General features: G+C 41.2%; 1 protein-coding gene across 2 annotated transcripts; it reads right to left on the bottom strand.

The window, feature by feature from the left end:
- Nucleotides 1-3,290: 3,290 nt before the first annotated feature.
- Nucleotides 3,291-21,154, bottom strand: LOC116409480. Of its 2 annotated transcripts, XM_031898135.1 has the most exons (9): nucleotides 21,060-21,154; nucleotides 20,694-20,752; nucleotides 20,357-20,419; nucleotides 19,653-19,709; nucleotides 18,342-18,392; nucleotides 16,624-16,689; nucleotides 14,354-14,404; nucleotides 4,500-4,523; nucleotides 3,378-3,562 (listed from the first exon to the last, which is right to left on the bottom strand). In XM_031898135.1, the coding sequence occupies exons 1-9, from the start codon at nucleotides 21,106-21,108 to the stop codon at nucleotides 3,548-3,550; spliced, it is 435 nt and encodes a 144-aa protein (XP_031753995.1). In that variant the 5' UTR covers nucleotides 21,109-21,154; the 3' UTR covers nucleotides 3,378-3,547. The 2 variants fall into 2 exon arrangements, with proteins under 2 accessions (XP_031753997.1, XP_031753995.1); XM_031898137.1 differs by lacking the exon at nucleotides 18,342-18,392 and having other exon boundaries at nucleotides 3,291-3,562.
- Between the last annotated feature and the right edge of the window lie 1,852 nt (nucleotides 21,155-23,006).

Here is a 23,006-nt window from a genome sequence, read left to right as displayed (position 1 = left end):
GTACCACAGAAGTCAGACAGCACTGCTCTGAACAAAGCACCATTTATTCTAATGTGTTCAGTTGAGTCTTACATACAGTAGCAGAATAAAACCACAAGGCTTGCCACTATATGTGCACTAGAAATGGGATCAGTGTTTCAAAATTGCAGACTATGGGAAAGATTTACTAAAGATTCCTAATACTTTCTTACCACTTATTACCCCTCTCTCAAAAAGGTGTTTAACACAATGACACATTTTTCAAAGGACATATTTTGTCTGTCAGTATATAGTTACATAGTTACATAGTTACATAGTTACATAGGGTTGAAAAAAGACCAGTGTCCATCAAGTTCAACCCATCCAAGTAAACCCAGCACACCTAACCCACACCTACCAATCTATACACTCACATACATACACTATATATACAACCACTAGTACTAACTGTAGATATTAGTATCACAATAGCCTTGGATATTCTGATTGATCAAGAACTCATCCAGGCCCCTCTTAAAGGCATTAACAGAATCTGCCATTACCACATCACTAGGAAGGGCATTCCATAACCTCACTGCCCTCACCGTGAAAAACCACCTACGCTGCTTCAAATGGAAGCTCCTTTCCTCTAATCTAAAGGGGTGACCTCTGGTGCGCTGATTGTTTTTATGGGAAAAAAGAACATCCCCCAACTGCCTATAATCCCCTCTAATGTACTTGTACAGAGTAATCATGTCCCCTCGCAAGCGCCTCTTTTCCAGAGAAAACAACCCCAACCTTGACAGTCTCACCTCATAGTTAAAATCTTCCATCCCCTTAACCAGTTTAGTTGCACGTCTCTGCACTCTCTCCAGCTCATTAATATCCTTCTTAAGGACTGGAGCCCAAAACTGCACTGCATACTCAAGGTGAGGCCTTACCAGGGACCTATAAAGGGGCAAAATTATGTTCTCATCCCTTGAGTCAATGCCCTTTTTTATACAAGACAGCACTTTATTTGCTTTAGTAGCCACAGAATGACACTGCCTGGCATTAGACAACTTGTTATCAACAAAAACCCCTAGATCCTTCTCCATTAAGGAAACCCCCAACACACTACCATTCAGTAGATAGTTTGCGTTTATATTATTTCTACCAAAGTGCATAACTTTGCACTTATCAACATTGAACCTCATTTTCCAGTTTGCTGCCCAGTTATCTAATTTTGTCAAATCGCTCTGCAAAGCAGCAGCAGCATCCTGCATGGAACTTATAGTTTTGCACAATTTAGTGTCATCAGCAAAAATAGAAACAGTACTGTCTATGCCCCCCTCCAGGTCATTAATAAACAAGTTAAAAAGCAAAGGCCCAAGGACTGACCCCTGCGGTACTCCACTAACCACACTGGTCCAATTAGAAAATGTTCCATTTACAACCACTCTTTGTAATCTATCCTTCAGCCAGTTCTCTATCCAATTACAAATATTATGTTCTAGGCCAATATTCCTTAATTTGATCATTAACCTTCTGTGAGGTACTGTATCAAACGCTTTAGCAAAGTCCAAGTAGATGACATCAACTGCCATTCCAGCATCGAGGTTCCTGCTCACCTCCTCATAAAAGGCGACTAAATTAGTCTGGCAAGATCTGTTACGCATAAAACCATGCTGGCACAAACTAATAGTATTGTGAACTGCAATGTATTCAAGTACCCTATCCCTTATTACCCCTTCCAAAAGTTTTCCTACTACTGATGTCAGACTAACAGGCCTATAGTTTTCAGGCTGAGAACGGGATCCCTTTTTAAATAACGGCACCACATTAGCAATCCGCCAGTCTCTTGGCACCATGCCAGACCTCAATGAATCCTGAAAAATTAAGTGAAGAGGTTTGGCAATCACAGCGCTCAGCTCATTTAATACCCTGGGATGAATCCCATCCGGCCCTGGACCTTTGTTTACCTTTACATGTTCAAGTCTCTTTTGAATTTCCTCTCGAGTGACCCATGCGCCAGTAGCTAAATTACTAGAACTGGGCATATTACAAGGGAAGCCTTCATTATCTGGCTCCTCAGATGTATAGACAGATGAAAAATAAGAGTTCAAAATTTAAGCTTTTTCCCCATTCTCATCAACCAACGTACCCCCCCGTGATAATAAAGTTCCCACCCCTTCTTGCTTCATTTTTTTACTATTCACATAATTAAAAAATAATTTAGGATTCTTTTTACTCCTAGCTGCAATATCCCTTTCCATTTCTATTTTAGCTTGCTTGATAGCTTTTTTGCATGCTTTATTTGCTTCCTTGTACCTGATGAAAGTTTCCGCTGTCCCAGCTAACTTGAATGCCCTAAAAGCACGTTTTTTCTTACCAACCTCGACAATAACACTTTTATTCAGCCATAAAGGTTTTGCTTTGCGATGCCTCTCCTTGCTTACAAGGGGGATATACTGTTGTGTATACCTACAAAGCAATGTTTTAAAGATGTTCCATTTTCCTTCTGTGTCTAACCCCATGAAAAGCCTTTCCCAGTTGACACATTGCAGAGATGCCCTTATACTGGCAAAGTCTGCACGTCTAAAATTGAGCGTTTTAGTTACTCCCTTATAGAGCTGTCTCTGCAGCATTATCTCAAAGGAGACCATGTTGTGATCACTGTTCCCCAAATGCTCACCCACACAAATGTTAGAGATGAGTTCATTATTATTAGAAATCACCAGGTCCAAAATAGCGTCATTCCTAGTGGGTTCTTGAACTGCCTGAAATAAAAAGTTGTCATTTAGCATATTTACAAACCTACTAGCTTTTTCTGACTTAGCCACCCCATTACTCCAGTCAATGTCCGGATAATTAAAGTCCCCCATAACAACAACTTGACCTAGTTTTGAAGCCTCCTCCATTTGCAACAATAGCTGGGCCTCATCCCCCTCATGGTGAACTGATTTGAGCAGAAGAAGCATTCTGTTATGTTGGGCATTAAAGTAGTAGTATTGCTGAACTAAAACTGTAAGCCCAGTAAGTTACCATTGGGTTAAAGTGTATGTAATGTAAATTAATGGGGGCTTAGAGATTAACAAAACTGTTTGTTAAATCTTAAAATATCATTTTTTTTTATAGAATTATAACAATAACTGTCTCTTAAAGTGACCTTATTAAATTCAAAAGCCATATCTATTTTCAAGGCAGAAGTCTAACTTTACATTTTCTGCCAAATGGAAATAATATTCTCAAGGACTGCTGGTAGTGTTCAGTTCATAATATGATGAAATGGTTGGATATTAAATTATTACCAAAATTTCCTAAATGAATTAGCTTTTATTATGACTTTTATTACATTCTCCCAATAGAATGCCAATTTATACATTTCAAAATACAAATAATACACATTATATTATCCTGAAAAAAAATAATCACTCTCCTTTTTTCAGATGCAGTTTATTAGTAATTATTAAGGCGATTACATTTTGCAAGCAGTCATTTCAAAGAGAACCTCAAAAGACAAAAGTATGCAGCATTATGGCTGGCATTATTAGCTGGCTACACTGGTCATGGAAAGAAATCAAGCGACCCATTAGCAGCGTAGACATGTTTAGTGCTTGTGAACCTAGAAAGAAAAGAAAGGAAAATGATTTCATTTTTGGGGGGTAAGGCTATTCAAGGTTTGAGATACAAAAGCCATTTAGACCTGCTTACATGGAGATTTGGGATAATGGGCACTTAAATATGCTAACCACAATACTTCACAAACAACTGGATATATGTTGTTATTATTTACTACAGTATAAATTTACACAAGTGTAAATAAACTTGAGTCATGTGACAAGCACAGAGTAATGAATTCTTATTTTAGTTTTAAACTAAACACAAGGAATGTTGTGGCAAAGGTTCTTTAAAATCCAATAGATGAAAGCGAACATTGGAAAATATCAATTTATTGTTTTTTTTTTTCTTTTACTATTCATTAAACCTTTAGTGCAGCCAGGGTCGGACTGGGCCAGCAAAGCACCAGGAAAAAATCCAGTGATACACTGGCCCAACCCCAGCTGGCACTCCCCCGGGCCATAAATCTCCCTCCCCCAATGCGCAGAAGGTAAGAATAAAGTACACATGCTGGGGAAAGGGGGTTAGGCGGGTGGCAGGGACGACAAGGGGGGGTAGAGGGCATGGCAGGGACCCCTGGGGTGGCAGCCCCAGTGGTCCCTGCACCCCCAGTCCGACCCTGAGTGCAGCCTAAAAAATGTTCTGCATTGATAAAAAAAATAATGATATAGTTTTCAGCAACAATTCTATATATATATATATATATATATATGTATGTATGTATATAAATATACCATATATAAGTCCTTATGTAGGCATAAAAAAATGTTTCTACTGTTTGGAAAAATGAAGTCGTTTTAGGAACATTGTTATTGTTTCACAATTGTACAACAAAAAAAAGTAGTGACTTCCCTAAGAAAAAACTGCAGAATGTTAATTATACAAAGGAAAATAATATTATGGCCATTTTAGAACAATGAACAAAAGTGGTGGCCACTTACCAATAGACTTTGCAAACTTTTGCCCTAATAAATAGAATAAAATAAATTGCATTTTACATGTATTTTTTTTTACATAATTGCTTATTTTGGCTTCAAAATTTTCTTGAAATGACAGCAATTTATCCTCTGCTTTTTGCTCTAATGTATTTAGTGGAATGTCTAAAGGTGTATGGGAGCAAATATAGTATATGTATATGTATTTACTAATTCATTAAATTTAATTCTTCTATCGGTCTATCTACTGTATCTATCCGACTGTCTGTCTATCACCTAATATAGATATGTCAAATGAACATGCCTGGTTATAATAATTAGTGATGAGCGAAAAAAATTTGTGATGCTTAGATTCACGGCGAACTTTTGTATTTTGCCACTGGCAAAATGTTTCGCAAAACGGCTTTAAAAATTCATTGCACAACTCGTTTCGCTGCACGTCAGAAATTTGGTACGCGCCAATTTTTTTACGTGTGCACTACTTTTTGACACACAACAAAAAAAGTGCAACAAACGGAAACACCATTTTAGCCTTGCCCTTTTCTTCCACATCAGCCAATTAGATTGGAGCCCTCCCACTGTCTATATAAGGAGGTGCAGAGGCGTTTTTTGTAGTGTTTAGGGCTCTGGCACACGGGGAGATTAGTCGCCCGCGACAAAACTCCATGTTCGCGGGCGACTAATCTCCCCGAGTTGTCATGACCCGCCATCCCACCGGCGAACATGTAAGTGGGATGGCACACGCGGCGGCGCGATTTCGGGAAATCTCGACGCCGCGTGTGCCATCCCGTGAAAAGGGAGATTTGTCGCGGGCGACTAATCTCCCTGTGTGCCAGAGCCCTTAGAGTAGGAGCTTAGGTGTGCTTTTCTTGTTTATTGAACTAGAGGTAGGATTTGTTGGCATTATCTGTGCAAGTGGAAGCTGTGGATTTCAGTTTACTGCTTTCCCTCTCCAGCTTGCCTGCTCCCCCAAGAGACCCAAGAGCCCTCGTTAGAACTACGTTTGTCTGTCTTTGTTTGTGTGTGTGTATCCCTTGTGGGTGCACACTACTGGGGCTTAGTCTTTTATGTATTTATCCCTACCTTCCCCCAAATATCAAAAAACCCCCTATTTTTTTTTCTTTTTTGTTGGTCCAGTATGAAGGGCAGTGAGAGAGGGAGGAAGGGTGGGGTGGGAGGCAAGGGTGGTGGGGGTGGAAGGCAAGGGTGGTGTGGGTGGGAGGCAAGGGTGGTGTGGGTGGGAGGCATGTGTGGTGAGGGTCGGAGATGCTGTGGTGCTGGCTGTGGGCAAGAGCCAGAGCCGTAACTAGGGGTAGGCAGAAGAGGCAGCTGCCTAGGGCGCAATGATTAGGGGGCGTCGGGCAGGAGCCTCTCCTGACTACCTCTAGTCCTCCTCCTTTGTCATTGCCCCCACCACTTGTCATTAGCGGATGGGGCAATGACCCATCGCATGCCCCCCCCGAATTGAGCATGCTTGCAAAAATATGGGGGGATGAGGGGCAGGGGCGAGGTGGCCGTCAGGGTTTCCTAGGGCGCCCAGTCAGCTTGGCCTGCCACTGGCAAGAGCCCAGCACATGTGCTATGCCCAGTCTGGGCAATATAGGACAGCAGCAGGTGGCAGGTCACAGTGGGGCAACTGGCAATCGCAAGACTTTGCAAGATTTCTTTGCCACCATTTCGCGACCTATCCAGTCGCAGCAGGTAGAGGCAGTTGTGGACTGGCTCACCCAGGCTACCTAATGATGAGGATGAAGGATAGGATGGGTCAGTTCCTTGTACCCAGCCAGAGAGAGAGGAGGGTGGGTCATTTGAAAAGGGCTCTGTGCACCAAGCTGATGGAGGCCTTCCCCCAGTCTGACAGTCAGGCCTCCACTACTCAACACATCCAGCAGAGACAGGAGTCTAGCAGCAGCACAGGCAGAGGTGGTGGGAATCTAATGGATATGTGGAGAAGCTTCTTCGAGCCTCGACAGGCAGCAGCAGGCCAGGTGAGCACCCAAAGTCACCACCAACAGTGGATGGAGAATATGGTGGCTGACTACATGGGGTCTGTGAGTGTGCAGGACACCATGCACTCTGATGATGACCCCATGAATTTTTGGGTGGCCAAAACTGGCACAATATGCTCTGGAGGTGCTGGCTTGCCCCCCTGCCAGTATCCTGTCAGAGAGTGTCTTCAGTGCCGCGGGTGTGGTGGTCACTGAAAAGTGGACACGCCTATCCACTGGCAGCGTGGATAGGCTATCATTCATAAAGATGAATGAGGCATGGATAAGTGGGGATATCCATGTGCCCATTGCTGACATCAGGGACTAGCCTCCCCTCCTCCCTCCTCACAGATGTACCTTCCTCTCTCCATTGCTGCCTTATACTCCTCTAATGATCTACCTGCTGCTGCCGCCGCAATATCATCTAATATCTTCTAATTTGGGGCCTATCAAGGCTCCTTGCAATGTTGCTGCTCCTTCTAAAACATCGTCTAATTTCTTCTAATTTGGGGTCAGAAAAAGGCTCATAATTATATTGTTGCTACTCCTGCAAAATATCTAATTTGGGGTCAGAAAAGGCTCCTAATTATATTGTTGCTATTCCTGCAAAATATCATCTACTTTGAGGTTAGAAAAGGCTCCTAATTATATTGTTGCTATTCCTGCAAAATATCATCTACTTTGAGGTCGGAAAAGGCTCCTAATTATATTGTTGCTATTCCTGCAAAATATCATCTAATTTGGGGTCGGAAAAGGCTCCTAATTATATTGTTCCTACTCCTGCAAAATATCATCTATTTTGGGCTCGGAAAAGGCTCCTAATTATATTGTTGCTATTCCTGCAAAATATAATCTACTTTGAGGTCGGAAAAGGCTCCTAATTATATTGATGCTACTCCTGCAAAATATCATCTACTTTGGGGTCGCAAAAGGCTCCTAATAATATTGTTGCTACTCCTGCTAAAATATTGTCCAATGTCTTCTAATTTGGGGTCTGTTGTTTTCAAATAACCTACCTGCTGCTGCTGCTGCCACAGTATCATCTAATTTCTTTTAATTTGGTGTCAGAAATGGCTCCTAATTATATTGTTGCTACTCCTGCAAAATATAATCTAATTTCTTCGAATTTGGGGTCAGAAAAGGCTTCAAATGATATTTTTGCTACTCCTGCAAAATATCATCTACTTTGGGGTCGGAAAAGGCTCTCTTCTCTGCACTCAGTCATTGCCCATTATAGGTCTTTCTAGCAAAGTTCCTGGGTGTGCTCCTGTTCTGTTCTGTGTATTTGGTTCTGACCCTTGCCTGTTCCCTGACTTTGAGTGAACTCCACCTGGACTGAACCCTTGCCTGTTTGACTACTCTTCTGGATCCTGATTTTGTACTGCACTTCTGTTCTGGTTTTGACCTGGCCTGCCTTACACCAACTCTAGTAAACACCTCCCGTCCTTTTCAAACGATCTGGTCCCCTTGCTTGCCCAGAACCTTTGCCTTTGTCCTCTCACTTTAAGACCTGGCGGCACCCAAGTAGTGGAGGGCTCAACCCAAAGCAAAAGGTGGTTGTTATAGGCAGAAGCTTGAGCCGTGACTGGGAGCTTGGCAATTGTTCTGGGTTACCTATCATGGCAGGTGTGGGATCTGTGTTTTTTAATAATCTACCTGCTACAGATAAAATATCAAATTAAAGTTGATATTAAAGTTCTTGCTGCTGCCGCAATATCATCAAATTTCTTCTGGTTTTGGGTCTGTTAAGGCTCCTTATATGTACTTGTATTGAAGGCTTGCACTTCATTATAATTAATTTAATTATTTAATAAAGGTGCGAGCAAAAAAAGGATAATGGTTCTGAGGACCATTCAGTGCAATAGCAGAATCATCAAAACTGTCACTTACATGTCAAACTAGAGACCTGTGCGTAAAAATACACACTTGCGCGACCAAATATACGCTTGAGTGACCAAATATACACTTGCGCATCCAAATATACTCTTGCACGACCAAATATACTCTTGCAAAACCAAATATACCAGCATGTGACAAAACCAGAGCGCATCAAAATCGGAGCGCGTCAAATTTGACTCTTGCACCATAACTTGTGAGCATGCGCTTCACATGGCGCGCGTCAAATGGGTGTTTCACCAGTATAAATACCTAGTGCCCTGCCCTCTCACCATTAGGACTGGAAAACATTTCAGGCTACGACATGGCAGGACCTGAAAATATGACTGAGGAGCAGCTGCGGTTCTCTGTGTCCTTCCTGCACCAGGAGGGCTATGACAACATCCTCCAAGGCACTCCCGGGATCCAGTCGATCTGCAGGGGGATAATGCGAAGGCTGCGGCGGCGACTCAGGAGGAATTTCCAGGTGAGCCTGAGTGTGCGTGTCCTACAGCGTGTCTAGAATGACGTGAAGCAGCGTCACCCAGAGTTTGTGGATGAGCTCCGGGTAGAAGTGGAAGGCAGGTTTTTTTTTTTTTAAATAATAAAAACATTTTTCTTCTTAATTACCATAAAGTCACTTGTTTCCTATTTATTTTGCTATTTTTGAGCAAAAATGTGTTTAGGTAAATACTTTAAGATTAGGATTGGAACAATAGCCATAATTGTAGATCATTTAAAGAGATATTATCTGCTACAAAAAAACCTCTTAATGTTGTTGCCCTGCCCCATACCTGTCATGTTTATAGATGTCCTGCCCCATACCTGCCATGTTTATAGATGTCCTGCCCCATACCTGTCATGTTTATAGATGTCCTGCCCCATACCTGCCATGCTTATAGATGCCCTGCCCCATACCTGCCATGTTTATAGATGTCCTGCCCCATACCTGTCATGTTTATAGATGTCCTGCCCCATACCTGCCATGTTTATAGATGTCCTGCCCCATACCTGCCATGCTTATAGATGCCCTGCCCCATACCTGCCATGCTTATAGATGCCCTGCCCCATACCTGCCATGCTTATAGATGCCCTGCCCCATACCTGCCATGCTTATAGATGTCCTGCCCCATACCTGCCATGCTTATAGATGCCCTGCCCCATACCTGCCATGCTTATAGATGCCCTGCCCCATACCTGCCATGCTTATAGATGCCCTGCCCCATACCTGCCATGCTTATAGATGCCCTGCCCCATACCTGCCATGCTTATAGATGCCCTGCCCCATACCTGCCATGCTTATAGATGCCCTGCCCCATACCTGCCATGCTTATAGATGCCCTGCCCCATACCTGCCATGCTTATAGATGCCCTGCCCCATACCTGCCATGCTTATAGATGCCCTGCCCCATACCTGCCATGCTTATAGATGCCCTGCCCCATACCTGCCATGCTTATAGATGTCCTGGACCATACCTGCCATGCTTATAGATGCCCTGCCCCATACGTGCCATGCTTATAGATGTCCTGCCCCATACCTGCCATGCTTATAGATGCCCTGCCCCATACCTGCCATGCTTATAGATGCCCTGCCCCATACCTACCATACTTATAGATGCCCTGCACCATACCTGCCATGCTTATAGAAGTGCTGCCCCATACGTGCCATGCTTATAGATGTCCTGCCCCATACGTGCCATGCTTATAGATGCCCTGCCCCATACCAACCATGCTTATATATGCCCTGCCCCATACCTGCCATGCTTATAGATGCCCTGCCCCATACCTGCCATGCTTATACTGTAGATGTCCTGCCCCATACCTGCCATGCTTATAGATGTCCTGCCCCATACCTGCCATGCTTATAGATGCCCTGCCCCATACGTGCCATGCTTATAGATGTCCTGCCCCATACGTGCCATGCTTATAGATGTCCTGCCCCATAACTGCCATGCTTATAGATGCCCTGCCCCATACCTACCATGCTTATAGATGCCTTGCCCCATACCTGTCATGCTTATAGAAGTCCTGCCCCATACCTGCCATGCTTATAGATGCCCTGCCCCATACCTACCATGCTTATAGATGTCCTGCCCCATAACTGCCATGCTTATAGATGCCCTGCCCCATACCTGCCATACTTACAGATGCCCTGCCCCATACCTGCCATGCTTATAGATGCCCTGCCCCATACCTGCCATGCTTATAGATGCCCTGCCCCATACTTGCCATGCTTATAGATGCCCTGCCCCATACCTGCCATGCTTATAGATGCCCTGCCCCATACCTGCCATGCTTATAGATGCCCTGCCCCATACCTGCCATGCTTATAGATGTCCTGGACCATACCTGCCATGCTTATAGATGTCCTGCCCCATACCTGCCATGCTTATAGATGCCCTGCCCCATACCTGCCATGCTTATAGATGCCCTGCCCCATACCTACCATACTTATAGATGCCCTGCACCATACCTGCCATGCTTATAGAAGTGCTGCCCCATACGTGCCATGCTTATAGATGTCCTGCCCCATACGTGCCATGCTTATAGATGCCCTGCCCCATACCAACCATGCTTATATATGCCCTGCCCCATACCTGCCATGCTTATAGATGCCCTGCCCCATACCTGCCATGCTTATAGATGCCCTGCCCCATACGTGCCATGCTTATAGATGCCCTGCCTCATACCTGCCATACTTACAGATGCCCTGCCCCATACCTGCCATACTTATAGATGCCCTGCCCCATACCTGCCATACTTATAGATGCCCTGCCCCATACCTGCCATGCTTATAGAGGTTTTCCTGTAGTTACATGACACACCTCCTGCAGAGGAACAAGAGGAGGAAGCAGTGGCAACTCCAGCAGCACATGATGTTGCAACTCAAACCGGGTGCCAGAATGTGCTGTTTGACATGCTGGTTGGCCTCATTCAGTAGGTCAGCCACATCAGTCAGGCAGTGGATAGGCTCACGGAGGATGTGCGCTATCTGAGGGACAACCATCATCCCCCTCCTCCTCCTCGTAAATAGTTTAAATATAGTTTACCATTGAGCCCCGTTGTGCTTTTTTTTTATAATAAAATTGTTCATTTTATATCTTTAACATTTGAATATTTTTTTTATTTAACTACTAATCAGATGGTACTTGAAGTTGTGTAAAATGACATAAGGGTCGATTCGCTAATGTGCGATAACGCTTATCGCATGCTTTTTGCTTAAAATTTACACCAAAAAAAAAACTAAGTATTATTGCATACGTTAAGTCGCATATCATGTGTGTTAAATAGCGCACAAGCGAATGCGTTAATTTTACCGTATTGGGTTAATTCTCCCACAGAAATAATACTAACGCATGATTCACAAACAGTTTGACGCGCTAAATATCACATTAGTCTGTGCGAAAATTAACACCTACTTGGGGCAGGTAGTAACACAATATGGACTTTGCAGTGTGATTTATTCAAGTCTGTGTTGGCCCTAGAGTGATGTAGCCTCCAGTTTGCAGGGAAATGGGCATTTGCAGAACAGTAGTTTTACGAACGTAATGGTGTGTATGGCTAATATGGCGTGCGCGTGATAAGTAGCGCACGTGCGTTAATTAGCACGCACGACAAGTAGCGCACTGCGTTAATTAGCGCGCTTTGCGTCAAATACTGCACAAAAATAGTCTTTGCAACTTAACGCAAACAGCATCGCGTCTAAATTAACACAAATATCCTTTTAGTGAATTGTGCGTTAAGATGTGAAAAATAAGACGCAATAAAATTTTTAACGCATGCTATAAATAGAGCTCATTTTAACGCACCTTAGTTAATCAACCCTATAGTATTTTAGATTTATTACATTTACGGTTAAATACGCATACGTATAAATATACGGTTTATTCATGTTCATGTGGTACATGATACAAAGCACCCAAATATTATCTGTTCAGACTTATTATTAGTTGTGGCTACTTTTGTAAGCTAGTAGTAATATATAAAATATTGATGGTACTTTTTGGTACTTTTTTAGTGCAGTAGTAGATACCATAACCAGTCAATAAGAAGTAATGTAAAAAATCACAGACATGTTTGTAAGAAACTGGCAAAATGGGAGCTTTTTTATCTTTGGAGAAAATACTTGTAGCATAGCGGATAGGAGGATCTCTAACAATGTAGGGCGTTTGTGTAGCAGGCAGTATACTCAGCGAAACTGCATGGGAATTGGTCTTCCTATTGACAGCAATGCAATTCAGCGAATTTTGCCACCTGTTTGGAAATTTTGCCACAAAGCAAAACATGGCAGATTAACGTAAAGGGTGTTTCACCTTTAAGTTAATTATTAGCATATTGTATATTGTAGAAGCCAATTCTAAGCAAAGTAACATAGTAACATAGTAAGATGGGTTTAAAAAAGACATACGCCCATCACTTTCAACCATAATGCCTATATATAAACTGCCTAACTGCTAGTTGATCCAGAGGAAGGCAAAAAACCCCATCTGAAACCTCTCTAATTTGCCACAGAGGGGAAAAAAATTCCTTCCTGACTTCAAGATGGCAATCGGACCAGTCCCTGGATCAACTTGTACTAAGAGCTATTGCCCATAACCCTGTAGTGATATATTAAGCAACTGTACAATTGGTCTTCATTATTTATTTTGCACAGTTTTTGAATTGTTTGCCTTCTTCTTATAACTCTTTCAAGTTTTCAAATGGGGGTCACTGACCCTGGCAGCCCAAATCCCCAGCATTCCAAGCCCACGGTTGCTAAGATAATTTGAACCCTAGCAACCAGATAACAGCTACAATTCTAAAATAGAGAGTTGCTGAACAAATAGTAAAATTATTAAAACACCATAAATAAAAGAAAATGAAGACCAACTGCAAATTGTCTCAGAATATCACTCTCTACATCAGTGATCCCCAACCAGTGGCTTGGGGGAACATGTTGCCAGGGGCGCTTCTGCCATTAGGCGAGTTGAGAAACTCGCCTCAGGTGGCAGAAGCGCCCCAGTTACCAGGGGCGGCAAAAAGCCGCTCCTGGTAACTTTTAGAGCCGAATTTCCAGTTTTTAAACCGGAAATTCGGCTCTTCTAGTGCAGAGAGCGCAATTGCGCTCTCTGCACTAGCGATCTCACCGCCCCCGGACCCACTCCTGCGCTCAGAAGGTAAGCGCTGGGGAGCGGGGGGGGGGGCATCCAGGAGCCGCCTCAGGTGGCGATATGCCCAGAATCGCCCCTGCATGTTGCTCACCAACCCCTTGGATGTTGCTCTCAGTGCCCCCAAAGCATGTGCTCATTTTTGAATTTCCGGTAAGGGGGCAAGTTTTGGTTGCATAAAGACCAAGTATAATGTCAAACACAGCCTTAAAGCTCTTATTTCTACCCCCGGGAACCTTTTCAATGCTTGTGTTGCTCTCCAACACTTTTTCCATTTAAATGTGGCTCACGGGTATAAAAAGTTGGGTATCCCTGCTATACATCATACTAGAAGTGAACTTAAAAATGAACAACCCCTTTAAAACATTCAATAAAGCTTGAAAGTAATGAAAATTGGTATTGGTAGTCCCAATGCTGAAAAAGGTGCAACCCACAAACAAAACCACCCATTAGAATGTAATTTAGTTGTGCACATAAGCTTTTGCAATGAAAAAAGTATGTCACGGTGCAAAAAATTTGGGCGCTCACTAAAATGTTCACCGGCCAACGAAAAATTATGACGAGTGCTGAAATTGTCGCAGCGCACCAAAAAACTATGCCGCGCAACAAAATTTCCGACGCGCGCCAGAATTTTGCTGAGCAACAGATTAGTTGCACAAATTTTCCGCCGTTTCGGGAATTTTTTCGCCATTTCATGAATAACAGATTCGCTCATCACTAATAATAATACTTGAATCCAAATACTTAATTGGGTGTTAAATATTGCATATGATTCCTGGTAGGTCAGTGCAATATTAATCAAAGATAATAAAAATAACACGTCAGGTTTATATGACATTTTTTCCCTTACCGTAGCTTGACATGTTTCTTTGAAAACTGGTGTAACAGCTGGAATAGCACCCTAATAAACACACAAAAAGTTAGTTTAAAACATGAGCTTTTTAATTCATAAAATTGATGTTCTTGTCCTATATGTCCACTCCGCCATGGGGTAATACCCAAATAAGATTACAAATACATTCTAATGCAGTGTATTTTTAGCCGTTTTGATGCATAGTAAATCTCGAAAAAACTTTTTCTTTTCTGCGGTTTATTTTGAGTTTTAACACTAAAAAAAAATCCAAATCTTAATGTTAGTAAATGCCCCCTTAGTGTGGCAGAACTTTTCAGTTCTGGGCTACATGTGCCATGTAGTTATCTGTATTAATTACTAGTCAGCCTTATATTGTGACACTTATATTCTATATATACAGTATATTGTGCATCGGTCCCTAAGCTCAGTAAGTGACAGCAGCACAGAGCATGTGTAGGGAATCAGCAGAAAAGAAGATAGGGAGCTACTGGGGCATCTTTGGGGCACAGATCTTCCCTGATAAAGGGCTGTGGTTGCCTTGGGCTGGTACAAAACCCCAAAACATAATGTACAACATTTCTGTTTCTTTAGTTAAGCTTTAGTTCTCCTTTAAAGCCTTTGAGGCTAAAGATCCAGTAAGGAAAATCCTTAAAATGATCAATTGTAATTGAATCTTATGCCTATGCTATTTACCAATGTCAATTAATTTCCACCATGCACCAGGAAATTATGACGTGCTTAGTTTAGTTTCGCAAATTTTCCGCTGTTTGGTGAATTTTTTTGCCGTTTCACAAATAAATTAATCTGGTCATAAAAAGGCAGAGTGACTATGTCTGTGCGGTACTCATGTATGTATCAGCCCTGTGTACATAAGTCAGAGGGGCCCATTTATCAATTTACGAATTGGTTACGAATATAATTTTTTAAAAATTTTTCTAACTTTTAGAACTGTGCGTATTTTCCGCAACTTTTTCGTACTTTGCAACAATTTGTGTGACAAAATCGTATTTGCAGCGCAGAGTATGAAAGTTTCGGATTCATTCAAGCTTTGGTGTCGTGACTTTCCTTGGGCCAGGTTGGAGCTGCAGAGTGCCATTGAGCCCTATGGGAGACTTTCCTTGGGCCGGGTTGGAGCTGCAGAGTGCCATTGAGCCCTATGGGAGACTTTCCTTGGGCCGGGTTGGAGCTGCAGAGTGCCATTAAGCCCTATGGGAGACTTTCCTTGGGCCGAGTTGGAGCTGCAGAGTGCCATTGAGTCCTATGGGAGACTTTCCTTGGGCCGGGTTGGAGCTGCAGAGTGCCATTGAGCCCTATGGGAGACTTTCCTTGGGCCAGGTTGGAGCTGCAGAGTGCCATTGAGCCCTATGGGAGACTTTCCTTGGGCCAGGTTGGAGCTGCAGAGTGCCATTGAGCCCTATGGGAGACTTTCCTTGGGCCAGGTCGGAGCTGCAGAGTGCCATTGAGCCCTATGGGAGACTTTCCTTGGGCCAGGTTGGAGCTGCAGAGTGTCATTGAGCCCTATGGGAGACTTTCCTTGGGCCAGGTTGGAGCTGCAGAGTGCCATTGAGCCCTATGGGAGACTTTCCTTGGGCCAGGTTGGAGCTGCAGAGTGTCATTGAGCCCTATGGGAGACTTTCCTTGGGCCAGGTTGGAGCTGCAGAGTGCCATTGAGCCCTATGGGAGACTTTCCTTGGGCCAGGTTGGAGCTGCAGAGTGCCATTAAGCCCTATGGGAGACTTTCCTTGGGCCAGGTTGGAGCTGCAGAGTGCCATTAAGCCCTATGGGAGACTTTCCTTGGGCCAGGTTGGAGCTGCAGAGTGCCATTGAGTCCTATGGGAGGCTTCCAAAATCAAGCACTGAAGGTTCAAAGTCAGAAAGGTTTTTGCACCGTTTACGATCTTTCGAATATGCAAATTTTGCAACTTTGCACAAAATTAACGCACATCGGAAATTTTCAATTTGCAAATTTTCTCAAATTGTACTCGTAATTCGGATTTTAATGAATCGGCCCCTTAGGGTATTTTTTTTTTTTATCACAGTTAGTAGAATAAAGAGAAAAGACAGAAGTCTTAATAATAATTAAATAAAAAGTTGCCAAGCAATTAGAACTGCCATTGTTTATAACAGTTCAATATTTGGTGTCTCGATGGTCAGATTATAAAAATTGAATATCATGTTGTTATACCTTATTATATACATTTAAATATACATTGAATATGAAATGCAAAGGGAAATTGTATATACTCAGGCTATATTTAAATATTTACCATAACTTTAAGGAGCTTCTTTCCAGCAACACCAGCAACATTCCCAATGTTATCATCAGTAGTTCCCTAGTAGAAAAAAACACCTCATATTACAGACAATTCCATGTAAACAAGCACAAATACCTTTTCAGTGTAACCTACAGTTATTAAATATCTCTGTTTAAACTATATTTTACCCCAGACATCAAAGAGTAAACAATACAAGTCTTTTAAAACTGTGTTTGGAATTCAGTGGAGTCTCCTACCATGTATTAGTCAGTATCTATACTGCATTGTTATATAAAGGTGAAACCTGCACAACTAGATTTGAAGGTACAGTAACAAACCATGTAAGTTCAGTCTTTTAGAAATTCACAGTTTTTTTCTAATTCCTAGTGGAGAGAAATGCTATTAATCAAGCTGTTACATTTAGTGAATTTGGCCCATTTTGCTTTGCCAAAAAATTCCCAAAACCTCAGCAAAGATATGTGGAACACATTAAAGTCAAAATGCCAAATGCACTGAAGTCAATGGGAGTTTTTCTCAAGTTTTTTTGCCACTAATTTTCACCACGGTTTCATAAAAAAATTACTAAAAACAAGCCTGACTTATTTTGTTAGATACAGTATGACTCTTGTAAGTGTCCTCTCGCCACCTAAAAATCAACATTGACAAAACCGAGCTGGTCATCTTCCCACCCCCCAACTCTGTTTCCCTGCCTGACATCATTGTCTGCGTGGAAAATATTAATATAACCCCAGTTCCACAAGCTCGCTGTCTAGGAGTCACATTTGACTCTGCTCTCTCTTTCACTCCCCACATTCAAACACTCTCTAAATCCTGTCAGTTCCACCAAAAAAACTTTGCACGGATTCGACCTTTCCTCACTCATGAGACTGCCAAAATTCTCATCCACGCCGTCGTCATATCTCGCTTAGACTACTGCAACTCACTCCTCTGTGGGCTTCCCCTGTCTAAACTGACCCCACTCCAATCCATCATGAACAGTGCTGCCAGACTCATACACCTCTCCTTCCGCTCCAAAAGTGCCGCCCCTCTCTACCAATCCTTGCACTGGCTACCTGTCACATACAGGATTCAGTTCAAGATTCTAGTACCCGCCTTCAAAGCAATCACTGATGCCGCACCACTCTATTTAACCATCCTTATCCCCAAGTACACCCCCAGTCATAACCTTTGTTTTACAAATGACCTCCTTCTCTCCTCTTCACTCATCACCTCCTCTCACTCTCACATCCAGGACTTCTCACGAGCTGCACCCATCCTCTGGAACACTCTTCCCTGTCCCATTAGGCACTGCCAGACTCTCCAAGCCTTTAAATGGTCTCTTAAAACTCACCTATTCACTCAAGCCTATAACCTAAACCCCCCAAACATTCACTAACCACTGGTTTTCACCTCTCACTCTGCACTTACTGTCACTTTACACACCTACATAAACTCTAACGCCATACTAGTTACCCTGACCTTATGTCTCAGCCCTCCCTTTTAGAATGTAAGCTCTTGCGAGCAGGGCCCACCCCCTAGTGTCTCCGATCCTCATCCAATGTAACCGCAAACCAGTTTTGTGAATTGTTTATATGTACATGTTAACTGTTTTGTCTTATATACCCCTCTATTCTGTAAAGCGCTGCGTAAATTGATGGTGCTATATAAATAATAATAATATTTGGTTTACAGTGTGAATATTTTCAAATAGAAACATAAAGATAAGTTACCAGAACATCTTCTGTGTCCGTGATTGGATCAGGGTAACAGCCTACAATAATCTGCAAATTTTTTTTAGTATTAAAAGACAATGTGGACTTATAAATTTAAAAGTGCAAACAAAGCTGAATTTGGACAGTTATTATCAAAATAGTTTTTTTGGTACATACAACCTTTATAATAAAGCAAAATGACATAACTGTGTTTATTTCCATCACCTACATGTTTTATATGACATTATGGGCCAGAATCAATTCAGTGAGAAAAAAGTATCTCCTGGTTTTATGAGATTCAATTCAGTTCAGTTCAAGTTTTTTTCCCATAGACTGCAACAGAGTTTTCATGTGCTAAACCTTGAGTTTTTCTCAATTGAATTGCATCTTAAATTGGATCTCATCCATAGGTTTTCATGTGATAAACCTATTTCTCACTAAACTGAATCTGGCCCTATATATTTCTATTCAGTATTAATGGAACACAAGTTAAAATGTTTTATTATTTGATTTTTACTAAAGAGTGCAAAAAGTTGCAAATTACCAGTGATTTGGGGATTTCTACTGGCTAGGACTTGTTGCACTAGTGGGCGCCACCTGCATACTGGACAGCAAGCGGGTGTGACATAGTTGTACAATGACGCACTCTTTAATTGATAGGGATTCAACTGGTACAATTTCAAACACCAGAGGAATCACTATAAGTACAATCCCCAAAAGGATACATACATACATACATACAAGGAAAGTTGGGTACATAGCACCATTGTAGGAGAGCATGTTTTAAAAATTGACACAACTGAAAAATTGCTACTTGTTGCTAGTATAGATGAGCCAAATTGGGTGAAAGCAGTGTGTATTTTTAAGGGAAACATTATGCACCAGAAAATAAATGTAAAAGAATTAAAAGGGAATAAAGAGAGGGGGGGACATTTATCAACACTAGGCAAACTAGTCCATGGACAATAACCTATGGCAACAAATTAAATTGTTGCACTGATTGTTCTACCTGCAGCTGGCTGAAAAAAGAAAATAACTGATTGGTTGCTATAGGTTACTGCCCCAGTTTTGATAAATGAGCCCCAGGATGTCTTGGCAGTGCAAAAAGTGGAAGATTTAAGAGATTTAAGCCTATACTAAACAGAGGTGTGGGAACTGAAGAGCAAAAGGGAAAATATAGGATAAAAAAACATAAGGTTCTTCCAGTATTTGCCATCCTAGGTGTAGCTCCATGTCCCTTCAAATTTCTTATTGTATATGCTAGGTGCATTAAATATCATATAGACAAAACAGAATACATGCTGAGATTTTCACAAAAACATGCATTACCAGTAATGTAACCAGTTCTGTAAGAAACTTTCTGTATGATTCCGCATTATTTTTCTCCTGCAAAAATTAGAAAAGAAGGCTGGCTCCTAAATATAATTGCATGAACACATTTAAAGGCAATAGCTGATTAAAACTGCTATTTTTAAAATATAAAAGGGATTACATCAAACTGCAGAAAATGCAGTACTATATTGGGGTCATTTACCATAACCATGGGAATGGTACAGAGCACAGCACTCATGAGTACAGGCCTGACTTGTCCTTAACATTTATGAAAGGACAGGTGGTGAGTAAAGGCCTGTGTCCATATTTGCTCCATAGAGAGTTAGCGTCGGGTAGTGGGGTGGAAGGGGGGTCCTAATAAATCAATTTTAAATAGAATGGAAGGCAGTGTGTAAAGTGCAAACAAATGGTAATCAAACCCACTCTATAACAACTTCAGAAATTATATCTTAGCGCATCTGTCTTTGACTCAATATGCAAGAAAATAAATTGGTTGTGCAAACCATAACATTAAATGCTTATAAATATATGTGTATCTGGGAAGCTTACATTTATGAAATAGAATTAATTCTGTGACAGGTGTTCTGGATAGCACATAGGTACAATATTCAGTATCTTCTGTTTGTATTGATATGGAAATTAGCACTTTATTGCAAAAGAAAAATATATATACATTCTATTTATATATTGCATTTTTATACCTTTCCTTCTTGGTAAAGACATAGCATATCTTTGAGCTTGTGCTTAGTGCCCTGTAGGTCTTTCTGAAAAAATAAAGGAAACTTTGTAAATTAGTTTGGTTTGAGTTGGAAGTTACATTAAAACAAATCTTGAAATGCAGTTATTAAAACAATTGAGCTAGAATGACACCATGTAATCTTGTGTCTAGATGATTCCATTGTTGCACATGTGAAATCCCAGCACATCTAAATGAGCCAGAAATGACAAAACATGTTCACTGTTCTGTCTTAAACTATTTTAAATTGGCAGGTGAGAGTATTAAAAGTTTTTTTAAGTACAATAAAATTAATTACCCACCTGTGCAAGCATTTTGCAGCATTCCAGCAGCTTAGAATCTGTAATAGCAGTAGAAGAATCTATATAGAAGGAAGGAAATGTTTTAAATAAGAAATAAAATAAGATGATTAGAAAGTTGAAATGTAAAAGAAGAACTGAGAAGACTGAGAAGATATAGTACATAATGTCCATGCCATACAGCAAGTACCTCTGAAACATTAATACATGTCTTATATATACAGGTATGTTTAGCAGAATCAAAACATTATGGATAGGTTTGGTAGATTTGAAAAGAATAAATAATTAGAAGACTGTTATACATTTGCAATTGCTTTTCTAGCTCTGTTTATATTAATTTGTGGATAAAGTAGATGGAACATATCTTACCAAAGCAACTGCTTAGAGCCACTAAAAGAAAAGCCACTGCTATCTTCATGGTGCCCAAGTTTGGTGCCTACTGAGTCTCCAAATAGTGTATTCAAGGTGTGAAGTGTATACTTGACAGAAGCGTGATATTTATACTGTAGGAATGTGTTTATGTGACATCGAAGATGATGGTGCTGTCTTTGTTACAATGCCAAGTCATTAAAATGTTTATTCTAAATACATTCCTGCTATTTACAATTCACATGGAAAAGCAAACAGTTATACTTCTGTTTGATGACTTAAACAACACAATTCCATTTTTCATCCCTCCTTCTTATGAATTACAAAAGATCACATTAAACAAGATTCAGGTTTGCTAAATTTCCTCAGCATATGGAGTTTCCCCTTTTGACACTTCTTTTCTTTCAAACATGCTAAAATTTGTTTATTGTAAGACACTGCACACTAGTTACATAGGGTTGAAAAAAGACCAGAGTCCATCAAGTTTAACCCATCCAAGTAAACCCAGCACACACAACCTATACTTACCAATCTATACACTCACATACATAAACTATATATACAACCACTAATACTAACTGTAGATATTAGTATCATAATAGCCATGGATATAGATAACAATACAAAGATATGGCCTGAAAGCTCTGCACCAGATATAATATGCAGTTGGTAAGAGAGTGACCGGGGAGGGGTGATTATTTTTACAATTTTTTTAACTTCTTAACTATAGAGGAAGCAGTCCGTTCCCCCTGTCCCCTGGGGCCCCCTCAGGACCATGGGCTCTGCTTTCTCTATAGTTACGCCACTGCCTTAGACAGCACAGGACTCCTGTTTTATGTACTACATAGAAAGTATCATATAGAGATTTTTTTATAAAAGCTGGTTAGATATTTCTCATGTTGTCATTGGTCTATTGCAGTTAAAAGTCTTAACAAAGTTAAGCAAGGCGAACAGACATTTAAAATGAGGTAGTGATTTGTCTATATGGAGTTAAAACATATTGCCATATGTAGTTAACAATTTACTAGCAGATTTAATTAAAAAATTCAAATGCATAGCACGTTTAATAATACTTAATACTTTTCTGACTGTCAGCCAAATCCATTCTTTTATATAAAGTGTTACAGATAAACAGCACAACTGCACTATAATTCCCTATTGATCTTTAAAGGAGAACTAAAGTTTAGCAACAAAGTAGGCTAAAAGTGATGACCATTTTTTTTTTTTTTTTTTTTTTTGTACCGACCCAAGGCAAGCACCACTTTTTAGCAGTGCCTCTAAGGATGCCCCCAGTAGATCTCTATTTTCTTTTCTGCTGATTCATAGCACATGATCTGTGCTGCTCTCACTTACTGGGGGCTTTAATTATCCAGACATTGACTAAAGTAATGGGGTGGCCAAGTCAGAAAAAGCCAGTAGGTTTGTAAATATGCTAAATGACAACTTTTTATTTCTTTCAGTTCAAGAACCTACTAGGAAGGGTTATCTTTCGGACCTGGTAATATCTAATAATACTGGACTCCCCTCTTACATTTGTGTGGGTGAGTATTTAGGGAACAGTGATCATAACTAGGAATGCACTGAATCCAGTTTTTTGGGTTTGGCCAAACCCCCAAATCCACCGTCAAAGAACAGGGAAAAAGCAGAAATTCTAAACTCTTATTTTTCATCTATCTACACAACTGAAGACCCATCTAATGAAGGCTTCCCTTTTTAATAGACCCAATTCTAGTAATACAGCCACTGATGCATGGGTCACTCAGGAGGAAATTCAAAAAGGACTTGAACATGTAAAGGTAAACAAAGGGCCAGGACCGGATGATATTCATCCCAGGGTATTAAACGAGCTTACGTCTTTCATTGCCAAACTTCTTCGCTTAATTTTTCAGGATTCATTGAAGTCTGTCATGGTGCAGAGGGACTGGTGAATTGCTAATGGGCTTCCCT

This window comes from Xenopus tropicalis, chromosome 3 (genome assembly GCF_000004195.4).
Source record: "Xenopus tropicalis strain Nigerian chromosome 3, UCB_Xtro_10.0, whole genome shotgun sequence".
Taxonomy (NCBI): domain Eukaryota; kingdom Metazoa; phylum Chordata; class Amphibia; order Anura; family Pipidae; genus Xenopus; species Xenopus tropicalis.
The sequence above is the reverse complement of the archived record's forward strand: the minus strand, read 5'-3'. Positions and strand labels throughout refer to the sequence as shown.